The sequence below is a fragment of the Ictalurus furcatus genome, chromosome 28 (genome assembly GCF_023375685.1).
Source record: "Ictalurus furcatus strain D&B chromosome 28, Billie_1.0, whole genome shotgun sequence".
Classification (NCBI taxonomy): Eukaryota; Metazoa; Chordata; class Actinopteri; order Siluriformes; family Ictaluridae; genus Ictalurus; species Ictalurus furcatus.
In genome coordinates this window covers 13,710,698-13,733,746 of record NC_071282.1, presented here as the reverse complement: position 1 = coordinate 13,733,746, position 23,049 = coordinate 13,710,698, and the positions used below count along the sequence as shown (strand labels likewise).

General features: G+C 37.1%; 1 protein-coding gene and 1 long non-coding RNA gene across 2 annotated transcripts; one reads left to right on the top strand and one right to left on the bottom strand.

Moving 5' to 3' along the window:
* Positions 1 to 659: 659 nt before the first annotated feature.
* On the top strand, positions 660 to 17,527 carry eral1 (Era-like 12S mitochondrial rRNA chaperone 1). The gene is made up of 11 exons (XM_053618457.1): positions 660 to 4,334; positions 6,267 to 6,428; positions 8,671 to 8,798; positions 8,888 to 8,965; positions 9,139 to 9,185; positions 9,606 to 9,667; positions 10,390 to 10,502; positions 10,906 to 11,217; positions 12,677 to 12,826; positions 14,572 to 14,652; positions 16,807 to 17,527. Exons 1-11 carry the CDS (start codon positions 4,238 to 4,240, stop codon positions 16,927 to 16,929), a joined length of 1,353 nt encoding a protein of 450 aa, XP_053474432.1. The 5' UTR covers positions 660 to 4,237; the 3' UTR covers positions 16,930 to 17,527.
* Positions 17,528 to 18,796: 1,269 nt separating this feature from the next.
* On the bottom strand, positions 18,797 to 20,240 carry LOC128603929 (uncharacterized). The gene is made up of 2 exons (XR_008385106.1): positions 19,767 to 20,240; positions 18,797 to 19,573 (listed from the first exon to the last, which is right to left on the bottom strand). It is a non-coding gene; the product is annotated as an uncharacterized LOC128603929 (long non-coding RNA).
* Between the last annotated feature and the right edge of the window lie 2,809 nt (positions 20,241 to 23,049).

Here is a 23,049-nt window from a genome sequence, read left to right as displayed (position 1 = left end):
AGTAACTCAGAGCCTTTAACCATTGAGCCACCACTGCCCTATGGTGAATGGGACACCAGTCCATTGCCGGTCACCATGCACACACTCATTCATACCTAGGAACAATATATTGTAACCAGTCCACCTATCAGCATGTTTTTGAGAGCGTGGAGGAAACCGGAGAACCCGCAGGAAGCCGCAGGGAAACAGGGAGAACATGAAGCTTCACACAGACAGAACCTGGAACTCTGGGGTGTGGGAAGTGGCTTTGTCACTGAACTGAAATGTAATGCATATTTATTATCTCCAAGGCCCTCTGATGGATCTAAATCCATAATATGCACTGGCAATAATGTCAATAAGTTTTATGATTTGATAGAGAGCTCAATTGTGGAGCCTGAATCTTTGGCCAGAGTCTAACATTTCTGTGACAGCTAAGATAAATTGGCTCATTACATGCCCACACCTGCTGTCTAGGTGGCACTGACAAAAAAAAAAAAAATTCTGACTCACAGAGCAAATGAATGTAACTTGGTGAAAGCATGTGTGAAAATGCATTTGGCTTTCTAATGTGTTCTGCTGCCAGTGGTACATGATGTAAAGTGATGTGTCTCCGTCATGGTTAAACATTGCCTCATATAGAAATCAATACTTTTCAATTGATGGCTTGTATTCTCTCATTGACTGAAGAATCCATCCTTGCCATTTTCGCGTCAGCATCGGCTTGATAGTTTTGCAGTCTGCTGTTGATCTATTCACTGACAATAAATCCAAATTCATGTCCATCACTGATGCATGACGACATGTATCATTCACAGCTTTGTGATCCATCAAGTTAAACAAACACCCTTTGACCTTTTCAAGTTGTCCTTTACTTTAATCAGATATCAGAATTCCAGACCAGTGTTAACGATTAAAGGAAGTACAGTTCAGGAAACTGATCCTAGTTCAGCAAAAAAAGGACAACTTATAGTCAAGCAGAGGGGAAGTACTCAGCAGTTGGCTCCATCAGGCAATAATACAAAGTTAATGACGCAGAATGGTGTCTTTCTTCAGCCCTTGGAGATGTCAATACAGGATGTTTAGGAACGGTGTTCCTAATTACGATTTTTATATCCAGCTCTGGCATGATTGACGATTTTGGTGGGGATGTATTATCGATCCACTTCACAGACAAGTCATATTGATTGCAGTTCTAGATTGAGTATGAATTTTTTTTTTTGTCCTCCTCCTCCTCCTCCTCCTCCTCGCCCACTTTCTCTCTCACCAATCAGAGCAGGAATTTAGATTCGGGGCAGCCAAATGTGACCTGTGAGTGTTTTTTTTTTAAATTATCCCTCTAAAAGCTTGCTGATGAGGGCACCACAAAGGATGTACCAGCTGTGTGGCTTTGTGCGCTGGGCAGCAATCACGCGTAATGGATCAGAGCGAGAATGCACTGTCTGAGGCCCTGCGCTCCTGTCCCTGGCGTTCGGCGTTTCATCAACTCTGTTGTTCCTCCTCCCCTGCAGCAAGGTTGAAAAATGGCACAGGAACAGCAGGTTGCTTCTAGTCTGATGGGTGTGCATGTGTGTGTGTGTGAGAGAGAGAAAGAGATTGTGTGTGTGTGTTTGTCTCTCGCAGCCGGGAAGAGGAGAAGAGGTCTGTTGAAATATCTGACATGACAGCAGTTTCTGTGCACCCACAGCTCCTAAATGACAATGACACCAACAGCAACAGAAGCAGCGGCAGCACGGACTGCAGGGCTCAGCCAGCTATTGTTCATCTCAAATTGCTGCTCTCTTTTGTCAAGACGAGCATTTTTCCTGCCTTGATCCAATGCCTAGGCATGCACTAAATCACACTCATATTGGTGACTCTCTACTGGAAAGGCTTTTTGTCCTAGCACAAGGCTCATAAAGTATACTAGAGTTTTACTTTACACAACCACAACAAATTTTACTGGGTCAGAGGGGTTTTTTTGTTTGTTTGTTTTTTACAAGAAATGCCATGGCATTTGTGACCTTTTTTTTTTCTTTTTTCCTTTTCTTTCTGAAAGATAGTTTTAAAACTATGAGATGATTATGCAGGCCCCTAATATAGTGCTTTTGAGAAGGAGCGAGGGAGAGAAATGTGTTGAAAATGTTAATAAAAGTTCACCAAAAAAAACTATTTTTGTATTCATAAGCTATTTTTGTATGGAGTGGCTATGTGGAGAAAGTTCTAGGGAGGAGAAATTGTGTGTGTGTGTGTGTGTGTGTGTGTGTTTATATGTGGACCTTTCAGATTTGGTACATGTGGCTTTAATTATGATTATTTTAATTGTATTTTATTTAAGTATTTTTCACAATTCATAAATTTTCGCATATAATTTTTTAAATTTCATTATAAATTATTATTATTATTTTTAAAGAAATTATTAATTTATTCTCACATCATTTGTAAAAGATTCATGAAGATTCAAATACATGTGATTTTTTTACATGGTTCATTTTCTGTGAATTTTTTCACTATTTATTCGCACTTTCTTTTTTTTAAATAATTCAGCTATTTATCACGTGATTTTTTGTTCACTGGTTATTTTCTTATCTTTCTTTCTTTTTTTTCTTTTCTTTTTTTTCAAATAATTAGTTTGTTTTTTTCTCATGCAATATTTCCACTCTTTATTTCCACATGATTTTTTTCAAACAAAATTTTCACATATGATTTTTTTACCCATAAGATAAAAATTTTTTCACATAATTTTTAAAACATTTTCCATTCATTTCCACAATATTTTTTTATGCATGATTCATTTTACATGTAATCTTTTTTTACATAATTGATTTATTTTCACTTAATACTTTTACCCATAATTAATTGATTTTCATGTGATTCCCCCACATCCAGTGATTCATTTATCATGAAATCTGTGGGTTTATTATTCACATACTATTCAGATGGTATTACTTGAATTCAAATGTGCAATTTCAGGTCATATATTAAAATGCATTTTAACATGTATTTCACATGTGATCGCACATCACTCGCATACTCCTGTGTGACAAAAAAGGATCATGTGATGAATTGTTTTTGTTTTGATCTTGTTGATGTATGTATACCATAGTCAGGGAGAGCAGATGTGCTTTCCTTCTAGCCATCATAAACCTCATACACAGTGTGGAATACATACCTTCAGTGGGAAGGATGAAGGATATCAGGCGGCTTGCAATCTGTCATCTCACATAATGGAGAGTCTACAGCAACAAAGTAGAGACTCCAAGCAAAGCAAGCAAACAAATAGGCAAAAGAAAAAAGTAGAACAGTGGATCTAAGAGTATATATACATATGAAGAGTGGTCATGACAAAACCTTATTTTGGTTAACATTGTTTTTGCATTTGTTTTAATTGCACATGGATGCGTTGCTCACAGCCTCACAGCTACTGAGCTCATTTTACTGTCTGTGTGAAATTTCTACGTAGGTTCTTCTGGGTTCTCCAGTTTCCTCCCATCTCCCCAAAACATGCTAGGTGTCATAGCTTTGCTAATTTGCTCCTAGGTGTGTACTATGTGTGTGTGTGTCTGTGTGTGTGCATGGTGCCCGATGTGCTGCTGTCCAATTCAGCATGTATTCCTGACTCACATCGAGTGTTCCTGGGATAGCCTCTGGACACTGACCAGGATAAAGAAGGTGAATGAATGCTAAATTGCAAAATATGTCAATCAGAACCGTTTTCAGTCATGAAAGATTTTTGTTTTGCAATATGCATGCCACTGACGGCTTGCAAATGTATACTCAGGATCCTTTTTCTATGCTATAAGACAGAGGTTTTTTTTTTGTTTTGTTTTTTTTAACTTAAAGGGTCGGAATTGTTGCCCTGAAACACCCAATTGAACACCCATCATGTAAAAGCCTATATTATTTAGTCATTAACTTTGTAACATTGCGAAATGGACAAACTACAAAAAAAAAAAACACAGTATGGATTCTTAAATAGTATATATGGGCCCGTGCAGGATGTAACAGAAATGTTTATACGCAGTAATTGTGCCATGATATAATATGATACGACTTGACTTTAATTCCACTTGTCCACTAGGTGGCGCATGCGCATTAAGCTGTGCTTAGTTTCCGGTTCCTCTTTGCGCGCTCTTTGACAGAAGCATCATGGCTGCGCCCTGTGTGCATGTGTACGCAAAGTTACACAGCCTAATCATCTTGCTTGTGTAATGTGTTTCCATGTACATAGCTTACAAACATTTTTTCGTGTCTGAAAACAGAGGGCGGTTGTAAAAACATGGCTCTGCGCATGTGCGAGTCGCTTTTGTGCAGGACTTTGCGCTTTTCTAGTCTCGCGGCATCAGTGGAAACTGCGCCACTGCGTCTAAGGACAGGTGTGTACACACTAACACACTAACACACTAACAGCACTGGAATTATCAACTGGACAACTCTGTAGTGTATAATCCTGCAACACTATAGTTATATTAGTGTACTCTGTTGGAAAAGAAAAGAAAACAATATAAACCATGGCATAAAGTCTAATGGTGTCCATTACAAACCATCAGCTAACCATTAAAACCATTATTGGTTCTGAATGGTGTCCACTAGACATAATATGCCATCAGTCGAAGGCAATAAATTCTAGTAGAGACTCACAGGGACTATTACTGTTTCCATTAAAACCAGTACAATTCCCATTAAAACTATTAACATTTTTCTGATGGTTTCTGGGTTGGGTTTTTTTCCACAGCAGGGTATTATTTGCCATTTACAGATTTATTAAGGAAAAAAAAAAAACCATTAATTTTGGCATTTTGTTGACGCCCTTATAAAGAGCAACTTACATTTTCTTCATTTATACAACCGAACAGTTGAGGGTTAAGGGCTTTGCTCAAAAGCCCAGCAGTGAGTGACACATTGACAGGGCTGGGATTTCAACTTGCAACTTTCCAATCAGACGTCCACAACGTCCTAACCACTGGGCTACTGCTGCCCATGTTCAGATTGGTTCACATTGGAATTGCTTCATTTAAAAATAAAAATCCCTTGGCATTCCTTTCTGTCCTTTTGGTTATCTGGCAAAGGCAAAATCCTGATCTTACATGCTTCATTTCATTTATACTCATGTATGTAGCACTTTCATCTCTTTCAAAGAGGAACTTTTGTTAGGTAATTTATCATTAATCTGCTTTTCCTGTTAGAACAGTTCCATATCCGTAAGTGCAAACTCATTTAAGTGCAAAAAAAAGGGATTGTGTTTAGATACATTACAGTAAACATTTAAAGTGCACAAAATCCCCTGATTTAGTATTTTCATCTTAAAATGGTTTATAACATCCCACCGTATATGTGGAATTAGAGTAGCAGCTTGCTGTTATATCAGGTAATGACTTAATTATGAGACAAAACGTGCTAATGTTAGTTCCATGCTGTATTTGTTGCCATACCTCCTATTCCTAACAAACATCAAAGTGCATTATGGGTAATGTGTACCCTTTAGCATACATTCCCTGCGTCCTACTTGGCATAGTATCCGTACTAAATAGTATCTGAGATGAGAATTAGTGTGTTCCCAAATCGTAGTATGTTGAAATGAGTATCCCATGAAATGAGTATGGTCGGCTATTTCCAGTAGATTTTCAAAGTGTGGATCCGTGGACATTTTTTCAGCTCATATTCCCCGCAACTCCTTGCGCGATGGAGGAGGAGTTTTGTGATGGTTTGCTTTGCCGAATTCACGGATGCATTTTTAGAGAGGTGTAAATGAAATGTGGAATAATAAACGAAGGGAATGATCAGTAAAATGATATAGTATACGTTATATAAGGAACAACGAGTGAAGAAAAGTGGAAATGCAACGAGGAGTTTGTTTACAGTGACTGTGTTCTCATCCGGGTTCCCTTCCGCTACACGACGTGTTAGTATGTCCCAGTACTTGCATACTCTTTTAATACACACTCAAAAGAGAGTACTTTTTCTTCATAAAAAGAGTACATACTTTTAGTACATAGTATAAGTATGGCAGTTTGGACGCAGGGAACGTTTGGACTCTAAACTGTCGTTGTGGAACTGGATATTCACTTTTCTGCTTGCTGTTTTATTGCTCAATTATTTTGTATGGTATTTCTCATAACTGACATAATATTCTGTATATTGCTTATATATATTTGTGCCTTTCAGTGTCTCTCTTTATTTATGCTTGCCTTTTCTGTTTTTTTTTTGTGGTACAGTTTCATAGTGAATGGCACTATACAATTCCACATAACAGTTGTTTGAGTTAAATGATAGGTTTCTGAAATCTCTGTAATTCTCCTCTTCTTCAGCTCATCATGGCTGTGCGGTGAGGAACGCTGCGTTTCGCTTTGTTCCCACCTGTTTCATCTCCACCGAGGCGTTTCTGGAGAGACTGCTGCAAGAACGTACACTCGGCTTTGCTGAGAATCCTGCAGGCTCCCCTGCTCATGCTGCTGTTCCACTGGATAGAGGTAATCCTGAGCCCCAGTCTGCCGTTGACAGTTGACAAAAAAAAACGGCGTTTGGTCTCACTTGCATGGATCTGTCAAAGACTGACAGTAATATGGCCATAAAGTTGGATTTCACTTAAATCACACTGCATTCTGTTCGATGTTTTCCACCATGGTGGTCTCAAGCACCGTAGTATAACAGTTGAGTGCAAATGTTTGCGTCCCCTTAAGAAGTAATTTAAATCTGAAGTGTCGTAGATGTTGCCTCATCAAGTAACAACATGGTTAAATAGTGTGTTAAGATGATAAATGTATTATATAGGTAATGAAAAAAAAAATCTCCTTTTGTGAATGCAGTATAAATATTCTATAATTCATCCATCCATCTGGTCATCCATTATCCTATTACATATTAAATTCATCCAGCCATCTATCCATCCATTATCCTATTACATATTAAATTCATCCATCCATCCATTATCCTATTACATATTCATCCATCCATTATCCTATTACATATTAAATTCATCCAGCCATCTATCCATCCATTATCCTATTACACATTCATCCATCCATTATCCTATTACATATTAAATTCATCCAGCCATCTATCCATCCATTATCCTATTACATATTAAATTCATCCAGCCATCTATCCATCCATTATCCTATTACATATTAAATTCATCCAGCCATCTATCCATCCATTATCCTATTACATATTAAATTCATCCAGCCATCTATCCATCCATTATCCTATTACATATTAAATTCATCCATCCATCCATCATCCTATTACATATTCATCCATCCATTATCCTATTACATATTCATCCATCCATTATCCTATTACATATTAAATTCATCCATCCATCCATCATCCTATTACATATTCATCCATCCATTATCCTATTACACATTCATCCATCCATTATCCTATTACATATTAAATTCATCCATCCATCCATTATCCTATTACATATTAAATTCATCCATCCATCCATCATCCTATTACATATTCATCCATCCATTATCCTATTACATATTAAATTCATCCATCCATCCATCATCCTATTACATATTCATCCATCCATTATCCTATTACATATTAAATTCATCCATCCATCCATCATCCTATTACATATTCATCCATCCATTATCCTATTACACATTCATCCATCCATTATCCTATTACATATTCATCCATCCATTATCCTATTACATATTAAATTCATCCATCCATCCATCATCCTATTACATATTCATCCATCCATTATCCTATTACATATTAAATTCATCCATCCATCCATCATCCTATTACATATTCATCCATCCATTATCCTATTACACATTCATCCATCCATTATCCTATTACATATTAAATTCATCCAGCCATCCATCATCCTATTACATATTCATCCATCCATTATCCTATTACATATTAAATTCATCCATCCATCCATCATCCTATTACATATTCATCCATCCATTATCCTATTACACATTCATCCATCCATTATCCTATTACATATTAAATTCATCCAGCCATCCATCATCCTATTACATATTCATCCATCCATTATCCTATTACATATTAAATTCATCCATCCATCCATTATCCTATTACATATTCATCCATCCATTATCCTATTACATATTAAATTCATCCAGCCATCTATCCATCCATTATCCTATTACATATTAAATTCATCCATCCATCCATTATCCTATTACATATTAAATTCATCCAGCCATCTATCCATCCATTATCCTATTACATATTAAATTCATCCATCCATCCATTATCCTAATACATATTAAATTCATCCATCCATCCATTATCCTATTACATATTAAATTCATCCATCCATCCATTATCCTATTACAGATTCATCCATCCATTATCCTATTACATATTAAATTCATCCATCCATCCATATATTTTCCTATTACACATTCATTAATCAATCCATCCACCCATTATACTATTTCATCCATTATCCCATTACATATTCATCAATCATCCTGTTACATTTTCATTTATCCGTCCATCCATCCATCATCCTATTACGTATTCATCCATCCACTATCCTATTACGTTATTAATCCATCTATATATTATCCCATTACATATGATTTTGATCAGTCCATCCACCAGTCCATTATTTCATTACATGTCATCCATCCATCTATTATCCCATTACATATCCATCCATCCATCTATATATATTTGATTTTTTATCTTTATTCTGTCTTTTTTTAGTTGAACATTTTTCCTTGATGCTGAAAGATCCAGATCAACCAGAAAATCCAAAGGTTTTAAGAGTAGCTATAATCGGTGCTCCAAATGCAGGGAAATCAACTCTGACCAACCAGCTCCTGGGCAAAAAGGTACAGTTTATATAATTTTTAACTAAGTGCTTGATGCAATGGTTTTTGTTGGTTATGAAACATTCTCATGTTTTGTCCCTTTAAAATAGCTGTTTGCAACGTCCCAAAAAGTGCATACTACAAGATCTCGTGCACTTGGGGTGATCACAGAGGACAATACTCAAATTGTAAGTGATTGTGTTGTTTAAAAAAAAACCATACACACACATTTTCACAATTCATTCCTCTCAACCTTAATTTGATGATTTCTGTTGCACATTGTCTTGAATAAAGATTGTGTGTTATGTCATTACAAAACAAATAGGAAAATCATGTATTTGTCGTCTTTTTAAAATATCAGATTCTGCTGGATACGCCTGGTCTCACTACTCCGTCTAAAGCTAAAAGGTACATTTTAATGCTTTCGAATTAGATCGGGGAAAGTATTGGCACCCTCAAACTATATTATGTTGAAAGAAAGGTGAATATGACGAAGTGATTCTTCTTGTGTGAAACAGTAGGGTTTCTGTTAACTGAGAGCAGGTTTGAACGTTTGTTTGTACTCATTTTAAGTATTCTTTAGGGGTGCCTATAATAAACGGTATGATTTTGAGAAATGCTCTTATTTAGGAAAGGTTTCTTATGCGAGTAATATTGTTGTAACTAAGCAGTGTCTTTAATTGGAAATGTGGATATTGTTTGTGGTTTTTATTCTGGAGTTGACTGTGCTTCCTAATTAGACCTTACAGAACAATTTCACTGTATATTTCTTTTCAGCGCAATTGTGTTGCACTAATAACACCCCCATCTCATTTCTGTTGCTTACAGACATCAGCTGGAAAAGACCTTTCTTGTGGATCCACTGAAATCATTACGACAGGCTGATCTAGGTAACATCTGAATTCTACTAACGTTGTAAAGGTCAGAACACGGGAATCTCTTCAGGATGTAGTGTTGTGTGGATTCTTAGTGGCATAACAGGGTGCGTTTATTTGCCTTATTAAATTGAAGAGGGGGGAAAAAAGAGAAGCTGGTTAGGGAACGACTTTTTAAAAAAAAAAAAAAAAAAAAAAAAAAAAAAATCTGCTAAAACGTAAGTGGTAAAATTAACTAGCCTGTTTTGTGGGCGTTCCACAACAATAAACATAACTATAAACTGATATTTTAAAAAAATAAATAAATAAAAAAGAGGATGATGTGGCATTCTTTAATGAATTGTCATTGTTGATAGATTGCTGTGATATAAGGGGAACAAAACGCTTGTTATAGGAAAATAATGATAGTTGCTCGGCTTTATGTTCCTATACCACCATGCGCCCAGGTGTAGTATTCTTACTTACTTGGTGGACTGAAATCGCTATGATCTTTAAAAAAAAAAAAGAGAGAGTGAGAGACAGATCTGTGAAACAGATTTTTAGGTTTCTTAAGGTGACCTTTAAAGTGCTACTAAAATGCTGAAATGGCAGACGATCTTCACAAGAACAGTCTATTACAGAGATAGACCAGATTCCATTTATAGCATTTTCACATTTTCACATGTTGATCCAAATGTCTCTTACAGACCCCTGACATATGTATCATAAATAGTCCTTATATCTGCTTCATCCTGCAGTGGTGGTGTTGGTAGATGTCTCAGACAAGTGGACGCGTAGTAGGCTGGACTTTGAGGTGCTGAAGGGTCTGGCCATGAACGCACACATTCCTGCTGTCCTCGTTCTCAATAAGGTAACCTCATTGATGCAGCTGGCTCACCATTACATTTTAAAATGTATTCACATATAAATATACTCAGCGCCATTTCAGTGAAATGTTTGTTTTTGTAAAGTAGAGATGTCAAAGTATTTTACTGCCAGAAAAAAAAACACTGGTCAAAACCTGAAAACACTTGTCAAAACCTTTTTTTTTTTTTTAACTGACATCTGATGGGTTTTCCCAGACGACCTTAGACATCCTTAAGGAAAGGATGTTCAGTATGAGCTTATAGTGAAGAAGAGTCCTGGAATGAGTACAGGACAGTCTTTATAATTACAGCAACAGTTCTACTAGAGCATCAGGATGAATTTAGTCTTGTCACAAAAAAAAAACCTAGCTGTTATGTTATGCTCGGGCATGTCTCACACACGTACAGGTGGACCTCCTGAAGAGCAAACCCTTGCTGCTGGACATTACCGAAGAACTGACGGAGGGTATCGTGAACGGCAAGAGGCTGAAAGTGCGCAGTTTAGTGAAGCCGTTCCAGAAGGAAACGCAAGAGAAGCAAACGGAAAAGACTGCAGGTCTGCAGAACGGAGAAGAGCACGTGACAAATCCAGAAAATCAGCTTCTAAAAGGCCCGGACAGAGAGCAGCTGAGGGCCCTGAAGAGCCGTAAAGGATGGCCACACTTCAAGGATGTCTTCATGATGTGTGCTACAGACGGCGAGGATGTGCAGACGCTGAAGGTAGACAACATATAGATTTTTTTAACAAATAACAACATACTTGACCTGGTTCGTATGATTGTGTAAAAGATAAAAGATCATGGTGAGGATTCATCATGTCATAGTCACCGTTGGCTGAACAATTGACATTTACACACAAGCTCAAGATAAAAAAATGATCACGATTCCTAAAATTGCGATTAACTATTTCAAAGGTATCTTAGGTAATTTAGGTGATAATGGGCTGGTTTAGTTTCATAGAAGTAGCATCATTTTTGTTACGGCCTAATACTCTGATCATTACTGATGTTGGCAGTTACCAAATTATTAAAGTATTCATCGCATCTAAACATCTCATCGGACCTTGTGAGGTACAACTGATTGTAAATAACCTGATCGTAATAATCCCAGGGTCTTTATCTGATTTCAGGAAATTTAAGATTGATGATAATCAGGTTATTCGGCAATGTATACTGTTAATCAGGTTTCGTTATACTATATCTGTGTATATAAGGAAAAAAGATTCTGTCTGAATCAAAAGAGTGGCAGGTTAAAAAGGAACAGTGGAATTTATGTTTAGTAGTGCTGTTTGTCAGCACTACTCAGTTAATTGATTAGATTGTACTTATATAAGAGAAAGTACTTACAATCTGCTTGATGTAAAAAGTAGGAATGCTGCAACATCACTATCTGAGCGTGTAATTAAACTAATAGCTGCACTGCTTGTGGAGATATTACTAAAAGAAATCCCATTGAGGGACTCGTGTGTGTGTGTGTGTGTGTGTGTGTGTGTGTGTGTGTGTAACCTTGGAGCCTAGAGTTTTTCCTCTTTATCATACCGCCCAAGTTATTTCCATAATCATGTTTTTTTTGTTTGTTTGTTTATTTTTCCCCCCACTTTTTGGTCATTAAAACACTGTTATGATCTTCCATGCTGGGGAAGATGCAGAGATGATCCGGGACCAGTAACAACCAGTAACAAAAACTGTCAGTGTTTACAGCACCTCATATCATCTGCAGAATTACTTTATTCCCTTATCATTCATCCGGAAATAATAACAACAATAAAAAGCAGGCTCCATTCATGCAGATTGCCAAGCTGCCTGGGATCTCATGAAGTATGAAGAACTACTAGATGCCCGATAATTGTCAAACCCCCCCCCCCCCCCCCCGGCCAAAAAAAAAATATTACTCCTATGTGAATATATGTGCTTATGTTGCTCACAAACTGGCAATAGTGTTGCATTTCAAGAAACTAAAACATAAATTTGTTTATTATTAATACATTTTGTTAAAAATGGTACTTTTTTGATTTACAGTTTTATTTTTGTCATGTTAATAAAAGAATATGACAATACCCACGACATACACAGAAAAGTGTATCGTGACATCATTTATCGCAGTATTGATACTTTAGAGTCATATCACCCTACTATTAATAGGAATGTGCTCATTATATAAATGTGACTGGATTTGACAGAGTTATCTGATGGTGGAGGCGAAGCCAGGTCCGTGGCAGTACCACAGTGCCGTACTCACCGATCAGAGCCCAGAGGACATCTGTACCAACACCATCCGAGAGAAACTACTGGAGTATCTTCCTCAGGAGGTGCCTTACACAGTGACCCAGGTAGAGCTCACATGAGAAACCCACACGCACTCACTGTGTTTCTTCAGTTCCTCTCCTCCTCCATTCTTTCTTTCCTTTGCTTTTAAAGCGTTAAAGAAAACCTTCAGCAAAAAAGAAAGGACCTTTTGAACAACCATTTTCAGGGTACCTGTGGGTGCTTGAAAAGTCTGGACAAAGCATTAAATTCAACACATTGAATGCTATAAAAAGTAAATAGTAGAGTGGGAAGGCTTAAAATAGTTTGTGGAGGTGTTTAATTTTAGAGTGCGATCCGAGGAGACGCTTGAAACAGCCAATTTGTTTTTGATTGGTTGGTGATAATTACGGTAACTGGAACAGGGTGGTGGACAGGAAGTAATGGGGAAGTGTAAATTTAACAGCAAGTGGCTCGAAAATGATCAGCTCTCGGATCGGGTAAAACCAGTACTGGGAAATGATTTGGAAGCTCGCTATAGCATTTGTAAGAAATGCTTTAAACTCGGCTCTGAGTGTTAAGGCCATGGAATCGCACATACAAGCGGAAAAGCACGAGCAGTATGTGCAAGCAAAATCCTACTGGTTGCAGTTTGCCAACCCAGCTCGCACTGTTACTACTGAAACTGTTCGTGTACAAGTAACAACTTCCAGCCTGCAATCATTAGACATTCGATCAGTAAGCGAAGGTTATCTGGATATTACCGGACAGTGACGAATCATCACTCGTACACTTCTGACGAAGTTGACTCCGTTTTTAAAGCAATGTTTCCTGACTCTGAGCTCATGAAGACCTTCACATGTGGATGAGACAGTGCTGCCTACATCACCAGGTTAAATTTTGCACTGTACATAAAAAAAAATAAAAATACTTCCCAGGGCAATAAAAAGGGTGTGTTTTGGTCATGTTTGATGAGAGTCTGAACAAAACAACCAAGACCGAGCAAAGGGATTCATCCATCCATTTTTCATACCGCTTATCCTACACAGGGTTGCGGGGGAGCCTGGAGCCTATCCCAGGGAACTCAGGGCACAAGACGGGAGTCACCCTAGATAGGGTGCCAACCCGTCACAGGACACAATCACACACATGTACACACCCATTCATACACTATGGACAGTTTTGCCAATCAGCCTACAACGCATGTCTTTGGACTAGGGAAGGAAACCAGAGTACCCAGAGGAAACCCCCGAAGCACGGGGAGAACATGCAAACTCCACACACACAGGGCGCAGGTGGGATTCGAACCCCCGACCCTGGATGTGCGGTTATTATAGAGATGGTTTCTTTAAAATGTTTTATCCATAAAATTCCTTATAAAGTTTAATTCAATCTTAACACACAATGTGTTAGTTTACACAGTGCTTTGCATTTTAAGTAATTCATGTATTTTAATGCTGTATATTTTTGAATAATTAAGCTTATAATTAATGTTCTTCATGTGTTCTATATCCATAATAAATGTACTACATTATTTACAAAAGCAAATACATAAATGTGCATTGTAATAAAATAAACATGTCCGGAGTTGTCCAAGGAGCCTTGGCGGTCTTGATTTGGTAGCACTGATTTTTTGGTATTTTAAGTTTTATAAACTAGCAGATTTAAATATTTAATATGTGTTTTTAAACCATTTTATTAAATGTGGTTTTAATTTTTCTTTTATAGTGCTTTTAAAGAATAACAACCTACAGATACCCTGCATTTTGTTCCCACTGTACAGTGGAGTTTCCTTATTACTGGAACGATCTCTATGCTGTGTGTCTTGCAGTACATTGAACTCTGGAGGGAAGCCGCCGACGGCAATTTGGACATATCTGTCAAACTGCATGTGAAAAAGGACAGCCACATGGTGAGAAATTCAATTCAAGGCATAGTTTCCTTTGTCTGATGCTTGAAAGTCTAAAAAAAAAAAAAAAACTGTGTGAAAGTTTCAAGGTTTAAAATGTACTTCAGTTTGAATAAACACCTGGAGAATGGTTACATTTTCCACGATCAGTGAACTCAAGTCTTTTATAGTGTCATATTTTCATAACTAGTCTTGCTTTTGTGTATCGTGTGCCCACTTTACAAAAATCTCCTCATGGAGGAGGAGGCTGTAATGTAAGCAGTCAGCCTTTTGAATTTAATCTGCACTGGACTCTAAGCTTATGGCAAGTGCTGTTCTGTGAATATCAAATAATTGCTCGCTCCATTATGCCTGCCAGTTTACATTAAATTGGCTACAAAAATACAGTCACACGGTCCACTGTGTAGAAGGAAGGAAGGAAGGACACGACACACAGAAAACATTGTAGCAACTTCTACAAAAAGAAATGTTTTCAATAGCAATGTTTTGACAATAGCACACTTTTAAACCTTGAAATAATTGACTTTATACCACAATGCTGTTCAATTCTCAAGTCTGATTGGCCAGAAAGGTTTATATTAGTCATCATCAAGCACTCGTTCTTACGTTAACGTTGCTATAGTAACAGCTCATTCACTGCCTAGGAATAAACATATCCTTAGACTGTGTTTTCATTTAAACAAAGATGTGTAGTTGTTGATACGATGGTGAAGCTTTCTGTAAGGAGATGTTATGATATTTATGGAAGGAGTCTCCAGTGTCCGCATCAGAGGAGAATCATTGCAACAAATGAGTTTGTACTTTCCCATTTCTCGGCTGTTGAAGGAAGTACTTAGTGTTTGTAGCTGTTGTAACAGGAATTTGGCTCTGGATGTTCCATAAGATTAGATGTAATTACAAACGTGGGGAAAAAAATATGATGTGGTGTTTTTTTTTCATTTCAAATTGCTGTGGTAGAAAAGGAATAAAACATATTGGGAAGTACTGTTATTGAAAATGGAAACTTCAGGATTGTAACAGCCGCATCATGTCGTAGATTATTTGCCTATAGCAGCATGCTGTGCCGTGATTTACTCCTTACTTACAAGCTGACCGCTAGTGTAATGTCCATTAACTAGCAAGCAGGGTTTCCCTTGCTGCGTCCCAATTCACATACTTATACTATGCATTAAAAGTAAATACTCTTTTTGCAAAGAAAATGCACATAGTTTTGTATGTGCATCATGTAACGGAAGAGAACGTTGTCGCCTTGTTACGCTCACCGTCACTGTAAACAAACTCCTCGTTGCATTTCAGCTTTTTTTCATTCATCGTTCCTTATATAATTTCTACTATATCATTTCATTTACCATTCCCTTGATTTATTTTTCCACGTTTCATTTACACCTCTCTAAAATGGGTCCTCTTAAAAAAAACAAAAAAAACACCCTCACAAAGCTCCTCCCTCGTGCAAGGAGTTGTGGGCAATATTAGCTGAAAACGTGTCCACGGATCCACACTTCAAACATCTACCGGAGATAGTAGACCATCCGGGAACCTTTGGGATATTAATTTCAACATACTACGATTTGGGAACACACTAATTGTAATCTCGGATACTGTTTAGGACGGATAGTAGGAGAATTAGGACGCAGCACCTATCTAATTTTATCCAACTCCTTCAGTTAAAATTTCAAGGCCACTGCCTTTACTTTAATCTCTCATGTTTGTAGGTTTGACTTTAATTATAACCAAACACCAGATGAGGTCTAATAGAGTGAAAACGATGGGATAAAATCACTCATTCACTGATTTTTTGCAAATCATTGTCAAACAAGTCCCCATTTTATAATTTTTCTACATAATCTCAATTTTGTTCAGTACAAGTGTTCCAGCGATTTTAAGGCATCCCGGATTCTTTTAGAAAAAAGTTTGTTCAATTCTAATTTATATCCCACTTTTAAGGTTTTCATTTGACTTACCCTCGTATTTAAATATTTAATATTCCTGCTTTAGCTATGCATTTTTAACTAGATAAAATCAGTAAAAGTGTGCTTGCTGAAATGGATTACTGCCTTAATAGGATTGCCCTATAGCTATAGATAGCTTTGTGAACTTACAGATTTTTTTTTCCTACTCACACTCTCTTTTCTCTTTCTCGCTGATCATTTTAAACAGAAAATGGTGATTGGTCCTGGGGGGCAGCTGATAGCTCGAATAGCCCGGGAAGCAGCACTGGACCTCATGAACGCTTTCATGTGTGAGGTGCGACTCAAAATATCTGCCACTCTGAAGAACTGAAGTGGATCGAGCTCTGATCTGCAAGTTTTCTGTTGGTGAATTTGCTCTGGGATCTGAAAAAACAAAACAAAAAAAACCCCTCCAGCATGGAGTCCAGACTTTAACAAAGAAAACAATTCGAGGCTTCAGTTTGTCTCGTGGACAGCATGTGAACTGTCTTATCTCTCACACAGCTCTGTGTATAACAGTCACATTTGGGACAGAGCCTGCTTTCTGAACTCAAGCTGCTGTTGCAGTGTCCTAGGACTTTTAGCCCCGAGTCTATTTATTATTAGTAAGGTCTTTATACAGAATCTCATTTTAGCAGCGGGATACATCATGAATAAATCAGCATTGTTCCAGAACGGCTGAAAATGTGTCCTGGTCGGAATTGCTGATGAGGTTCAAGCAGAGTTGAGACACTTTACAGGGAACTTTTGCCTCTAATGGTCTCAGTTCCTTATCCAAGCTGTCCAGACCTGTTTTTGACCCCGGATTCTCATTCAGCTCGATCAGAGAGCAGTCTTTCAATCATCCTGGTTGTTATTTTGTCCACATTATTAATTGTAAATGAACTTTTTAGGTTATATAATAAAACTGTAATGTGATGATTGATATGGCAAAAAATATTCATATATATATATATATATATATATAAGCTACAAAAAAAAGCTACAAAAAAATTAACAAAAATATTTTTGGTACAAAAAGCTAATTAACAACTCTTTTTAAATTTATTTAACCAGCATTATATATAATGCTGGTTAAATTTTATATATATATATATATATATATATATATATATATATATATATATATATATAAAATATAAATTTAACCAGTATTATATAATGGTGGTTAAATAAATTTAAAAAGAGTTGTTAATTAGCTTTTTGTACCAAAAATATTTTTGTTAATTTTTTTTTTGTGTCTTTTTTTTTTTTAAACTTCTAATGCCTTTGAAAAGTTAAAAAAAATGCTTTATGTAAAAAGGCAATGAAAAAACACTTTATTACTGTAAAGTCAGTCCTTTCAGTAGGAGATTACTCCACTGCAGAGACTTAAAACACACAAAATAAATAATAAAACCAGACATTAACCAGAAAGTCATTCTTTCTCGTCTACTGTATAAAGCATGTAGTGGAAAAGCTCTTATGTGAAACTGGGGCTTTTTTGTTCACATTTTTTTGGCTGAATGTTTTTCATTGGCTGAACTTGTGTATCGCTTATTGAAGTACTGAATATGGAAAATTAATTAAATGAACCCGTTGATCCTGGAATACATTTCAACTTCCAGTCAGTTGCTTATACAGTGTAGTCATAAACCCCCCAGCGCCTGATTATTATCCATAATACTCATAAAATTGTATAATGATGTTAATATAATGTAATATCCCTGATATCATATTGTTATATTACCAGCAGTGCCCTTCAGTTATTTATGTGCTACATAGGTTTTTATTTAGTTTTTTGCCAGCTCTTTGCTGTCCTTCCCTCTCTCAGTTCCTGCTTGTCTTTCACAGCTGCTAGAACTTAACTAAAGGCGCAGCCCCACAGGGCTACATTACCCCTCTAATGGAGCTCTAACCTGCCACTAAAATGGGCACGCAATGGCCGGGATGCATTTGTTCTTGTATCCTCCCCTGTGGTTGAACCTGGCAGGCAGTCACTTCTTATCCAGGCCATGGTGATGGATCGCTAATTCATAGATAAGCTAGCCCAAAGCAAGGTCTCTCACTCCCTCTCCCCCCTTTCTTGCTGAGTTATTTGAGGTCAGTGACAATAAGACCTTTTTTTTTTTCTAAATAAAAAAAAAGATTGTTTCTGGAAAAATATTACACTATATTGTGTGTAAATAAAATATGGATTTGAAGAATGTGGAGAGTTATTGATTCAGGTGGATGTGTTTATTGAGCCATAGTACATTATTGATAGTATTCAGCACATAATATTTGCTATTATCAGTACTCAGTCAAGGATGCCAATTCCTTCCTCAAGGCACCCAATGCAAAAAAACTCAAAAACTGATGACATGAAATGGTCGTGTATGATACATGTTTGACGAATTAATATAGCAATTCACCAAGGCACAACATAATACATTTATACACTGAAAGTAGTTACTACTGACACACTATATTGTGTTAATTCAAGACATTTTAATCATAAACACAGCCCGCATACAAAATAGACTTTTTTAAAAAAAATGAATTTACTGAATTCATGCACTTATACTAATATGAATACCTTTATGGTCATTGTACAAGGACAAGATTCAGCGTGTAGTTCCACATCAAGCAATGTTACGTTAAATAAGAAATGAATTTATATCAAATAGATAGAACTACAATGCTGTTATGACATATTTATAAAATATTCATATGAAGTTCATTCCAGTTGGTGTTTTCGATAGTTGGTGCCAGCGAGAAGAAGCAAAAGAACCCTTACCATTACTAAACTCAGTAATGGTAACGGTTTAACCGCCTCTCTCTATCACAGACTGTGCGTGTGTGTGGTATCCCACAGGAGGAGGTATGCCACTCTGGATAGTACATCATCTATACTGTAGTGTCTCCATAATGAACTTACAGTATATGATGATATCCTGTCCAGAAGACAATATAAGACCTTGTGAACCTTAGTGTGAGAAATTTCCGGATTGTTCCTGTGAAGAAAACAGAAGAAAATAGGCTCAGTATCTTTCCCTTATTATATCAAATTGTTCTTTTTATGGTACTTACAAGAAAATCCTCTCTAAACATTGAGATCATACATACTTATGGACCAATTCATCAACAGTTTAATTGGATGCCAAAACTGACACGCAGTTGTTACCTTTTCCAAGTTGCTTTGCTCACCTTAAGGTCACTTGTTTCGTGTCCCCTTGAAGTAGGTGTTAACACACAGCTTAATTACACTCACTTAACACCTTCCCTGTCATCTTTCCTTCCTTTCTATTTGTCTGCAGGCTCGGTGTCTCCGTTTTGTCCAGCGGTCCCCCAGAGTTCTGTCAAATAACTCCCTTCCCTCAGCATTTTAATGACCTTTACTTATTTGCATATGGTGATGACACGAGGGTTGTCTCGCTCTTATCTGGGTTCTCCTTTCCCGCCTTTCGACCAATCAGACTCCTGTCCTCTATCAACCACCGAACAGTAACTCCTGACTTTAGTGTGTCTGCACATGTGGACGGACACGCCTTCTTATCACTCCGGTTAAACCTGGAATTGGACCAACAACAACAACAAAAAGTTATAACCCAATGAGTCAGTTTATTAGATATGATTGATCTCCAAAGCTGAATATTTTCCTTGAATACGCTGGGTCTAAGACAAGTGAACTGTCAAGCTTTTTATGTAGTTCATTGTTCTGATTACATAAAAGCTTGTCTTTCGTACAGTAGACTGTTTTTAATGTTGCTGTACAGTTCTGCTGAGAGTTAGAAATGTATAGTTTCAGTCTGCTTATTTGTATTTTAAACTTAAAAGAAGGATTATTGGTCATTTAAAAAAAAAATCCCAATATTTTTCTCTTTTTATTGAAATATTTATTCTCCTTGAACTGAGTCACTATGGTTCCTCAGAGGCTGCTTACAGTTGGATCTAGAACCTTTTGGAGTTTATGATTTCTCTAAAGTTTCTATGTAGAACCCTACAACAGTGTGTTTCACAATGAGAGAGGATCCCATGTCGAGCCCCTTTAGGAACCCAAGAACCATTAACCTTTTCCAAATGAAATTGGGAGAATCTTTTTGGGTAATAATAGGTATTTCCTTTTATTATTCATCCTGTTTTATCAACCCATTCTTCAAGCCTATACGAACACAAACCAAGACCTTTTGGACTACGGATCAAACCACATTTACAAAATCTGAAAGTAGATACAAGCATACTAGAACAGATGCACTGCTGTGTAATCCCACCCCTGGAACTTTAAAAAAAAAAAAAATATATATATATATATATATATATATATATATATATATATATATATATTAACAAGAAACAAGAAATCTGAAACCCACCCAAATGACTTTCAACAACAACTCCTCTATATTAGAGAAATATATAAATATTCATTCGCGATCAACCAGCCAAAAAAAAAAAAAAAAGAAATATCCATCCCCAACCACAGCTCAGTTTTTACAGCAGAGGCAAACGCTATCGTCTTAGCACTGGACTTCATAAAGACTATACAACAGAAAAATGTTCTGATAATTACAGATTCAAAATCATGTCTTCAAGCAATGTAATCCCTAAAAAATTATCACCCAACGCTTGTAAAGATTCTTTGCAAATTACTGTATCTGGAGGTGCAAAATTTTAATATCTACTTCTGCTGGGTACAGCGTGGAATCCCGGGAAATGAAGAAGCAGAAACTACTGCAAAAGAGGCATTATCAACGGATTTCAAAAAGTGTCCAATACCTCCCATTGACCTAAAATCCATAATAAACGCGTATATTAACAACAAATGGCAAACTGAGTGGGACCGATGCACCATGAACAAACTTCATGAAATCAGCCCTATTGTTGGCAAAAGAATTGGGGCGGCTGTGGCTCAGGTGGTAGAGCGGGTTGTCCGCTAATTGTAGGGTTGGCGGTTCGATTCCCGGCCCACATGACTTCACATGCCGAAGTGTCCTTGGGCAAGACACTGAACCCCAAGTTGCTCCTGATGGCAAGTTAGCGCCTTGCATGGCAGCTCTGCTACCACTGGTGTGTGTGTGTGTGTGAGTGAAAGGGTGAATGAGACACGGTGTAAAGCACTTTAGATTAAAGTACTATATAAGTGCAGACCATTTACCAAAAGAAACGTTTCCTGTTTTCAAATCGCTGGGACCAGATCGTCTACACCCGCTGTCGAATAGGTCACTCCAGGATGACACACACGGTTTTAATATTAGAAGACTCACCAACATGTACTGTACCTTCTGCCAGAATCCAATATCCTTGAAACATGTTTTATTAGACTGTACTGGTCTTAACCCAGTGAGAAACCTTTTTTATACAGTCAACATTCTGGAAGAAATTTTTCAAATTAAAAAAAAAAAGTCAAACCTAACGCAATTTTAAAGTTTTTAGGAAAAACAGATTTTAAAAACCTTATATAGAGTTCCTTACACATTTCTCACCATGGAAATAGCCATGGAAGCTGGCATGGCGTTAAAAAACAACCAGACAAGCCAACAAATCCATTTATTATTTATATTATTGTTGTTTTATTTTATTGTTCAGCCCTTCTATCTGTCAGCTGACAACACTGAATGGAACACTTAAAGCCATAAACTGTAGACATTGGATGCTACCTAGAACCTAAAGGTCTAACATAGACAACTAAAACTAACAAGTGAGTTTAGATTAATAATTCATGCACAATAGTTTGTATAACAAGGTTTTAATAAAGTGTTGTTTGCACATGATCACAACTAATTTTCACATAATACTCAACGTTAAACAGTAAGTTGTTTGCAGGTGCTTATAAATAAAGGCTAATAGATACCGAACAAACCATTTAGTGTAACATGTACCAACACAGGTCTGCTATCACTTTTTGACCTTTCTCCTTCTGATGCCCTTCACAATTCCCCGTAAACCCAACCTGATCCCAGATCAGCACACATCTCGGCATCCTGTTATTAGCAGGACTGAAGGCTGACATTGGGAGTGACCCCAGTTGCATGTGGTGGCTACAGGCTCTTCAGCTTGGGTGGGGTGAGTGGGGATGGACAGATATGGGACAGGGAGATAAGCAAGAGGAGAGTCCTATCAGAGCCACACCAGAACGCACTGACGCTGGCACTGCAATTTTATCTGCTTGCTTAAATCGCTGAACGTTTTCCATGAAACACAGTTTGCTTACATGACCATGAGTGGACATGACCATGCAGAGAGTAGGACATGGTCATCTTAACCCTTAGACTTGTACTCTTAATAATTTGATTCTGTAGCAGGTCTAAATTAAACCTTTCTTAGGTGAGTTGAAAAATATCTTCAAGGTTATTCCAGAAATCAATTTACATATCTGATAAAGTTAACTGACCGGGTCATAGTTTCAGAATCCCCAGGTCCATACTGAATTTGAGTTACTGTTGGTATGGAGTTTCTCCCTGCGTTTGCATGGGTTTCCTCTGGATTGTCT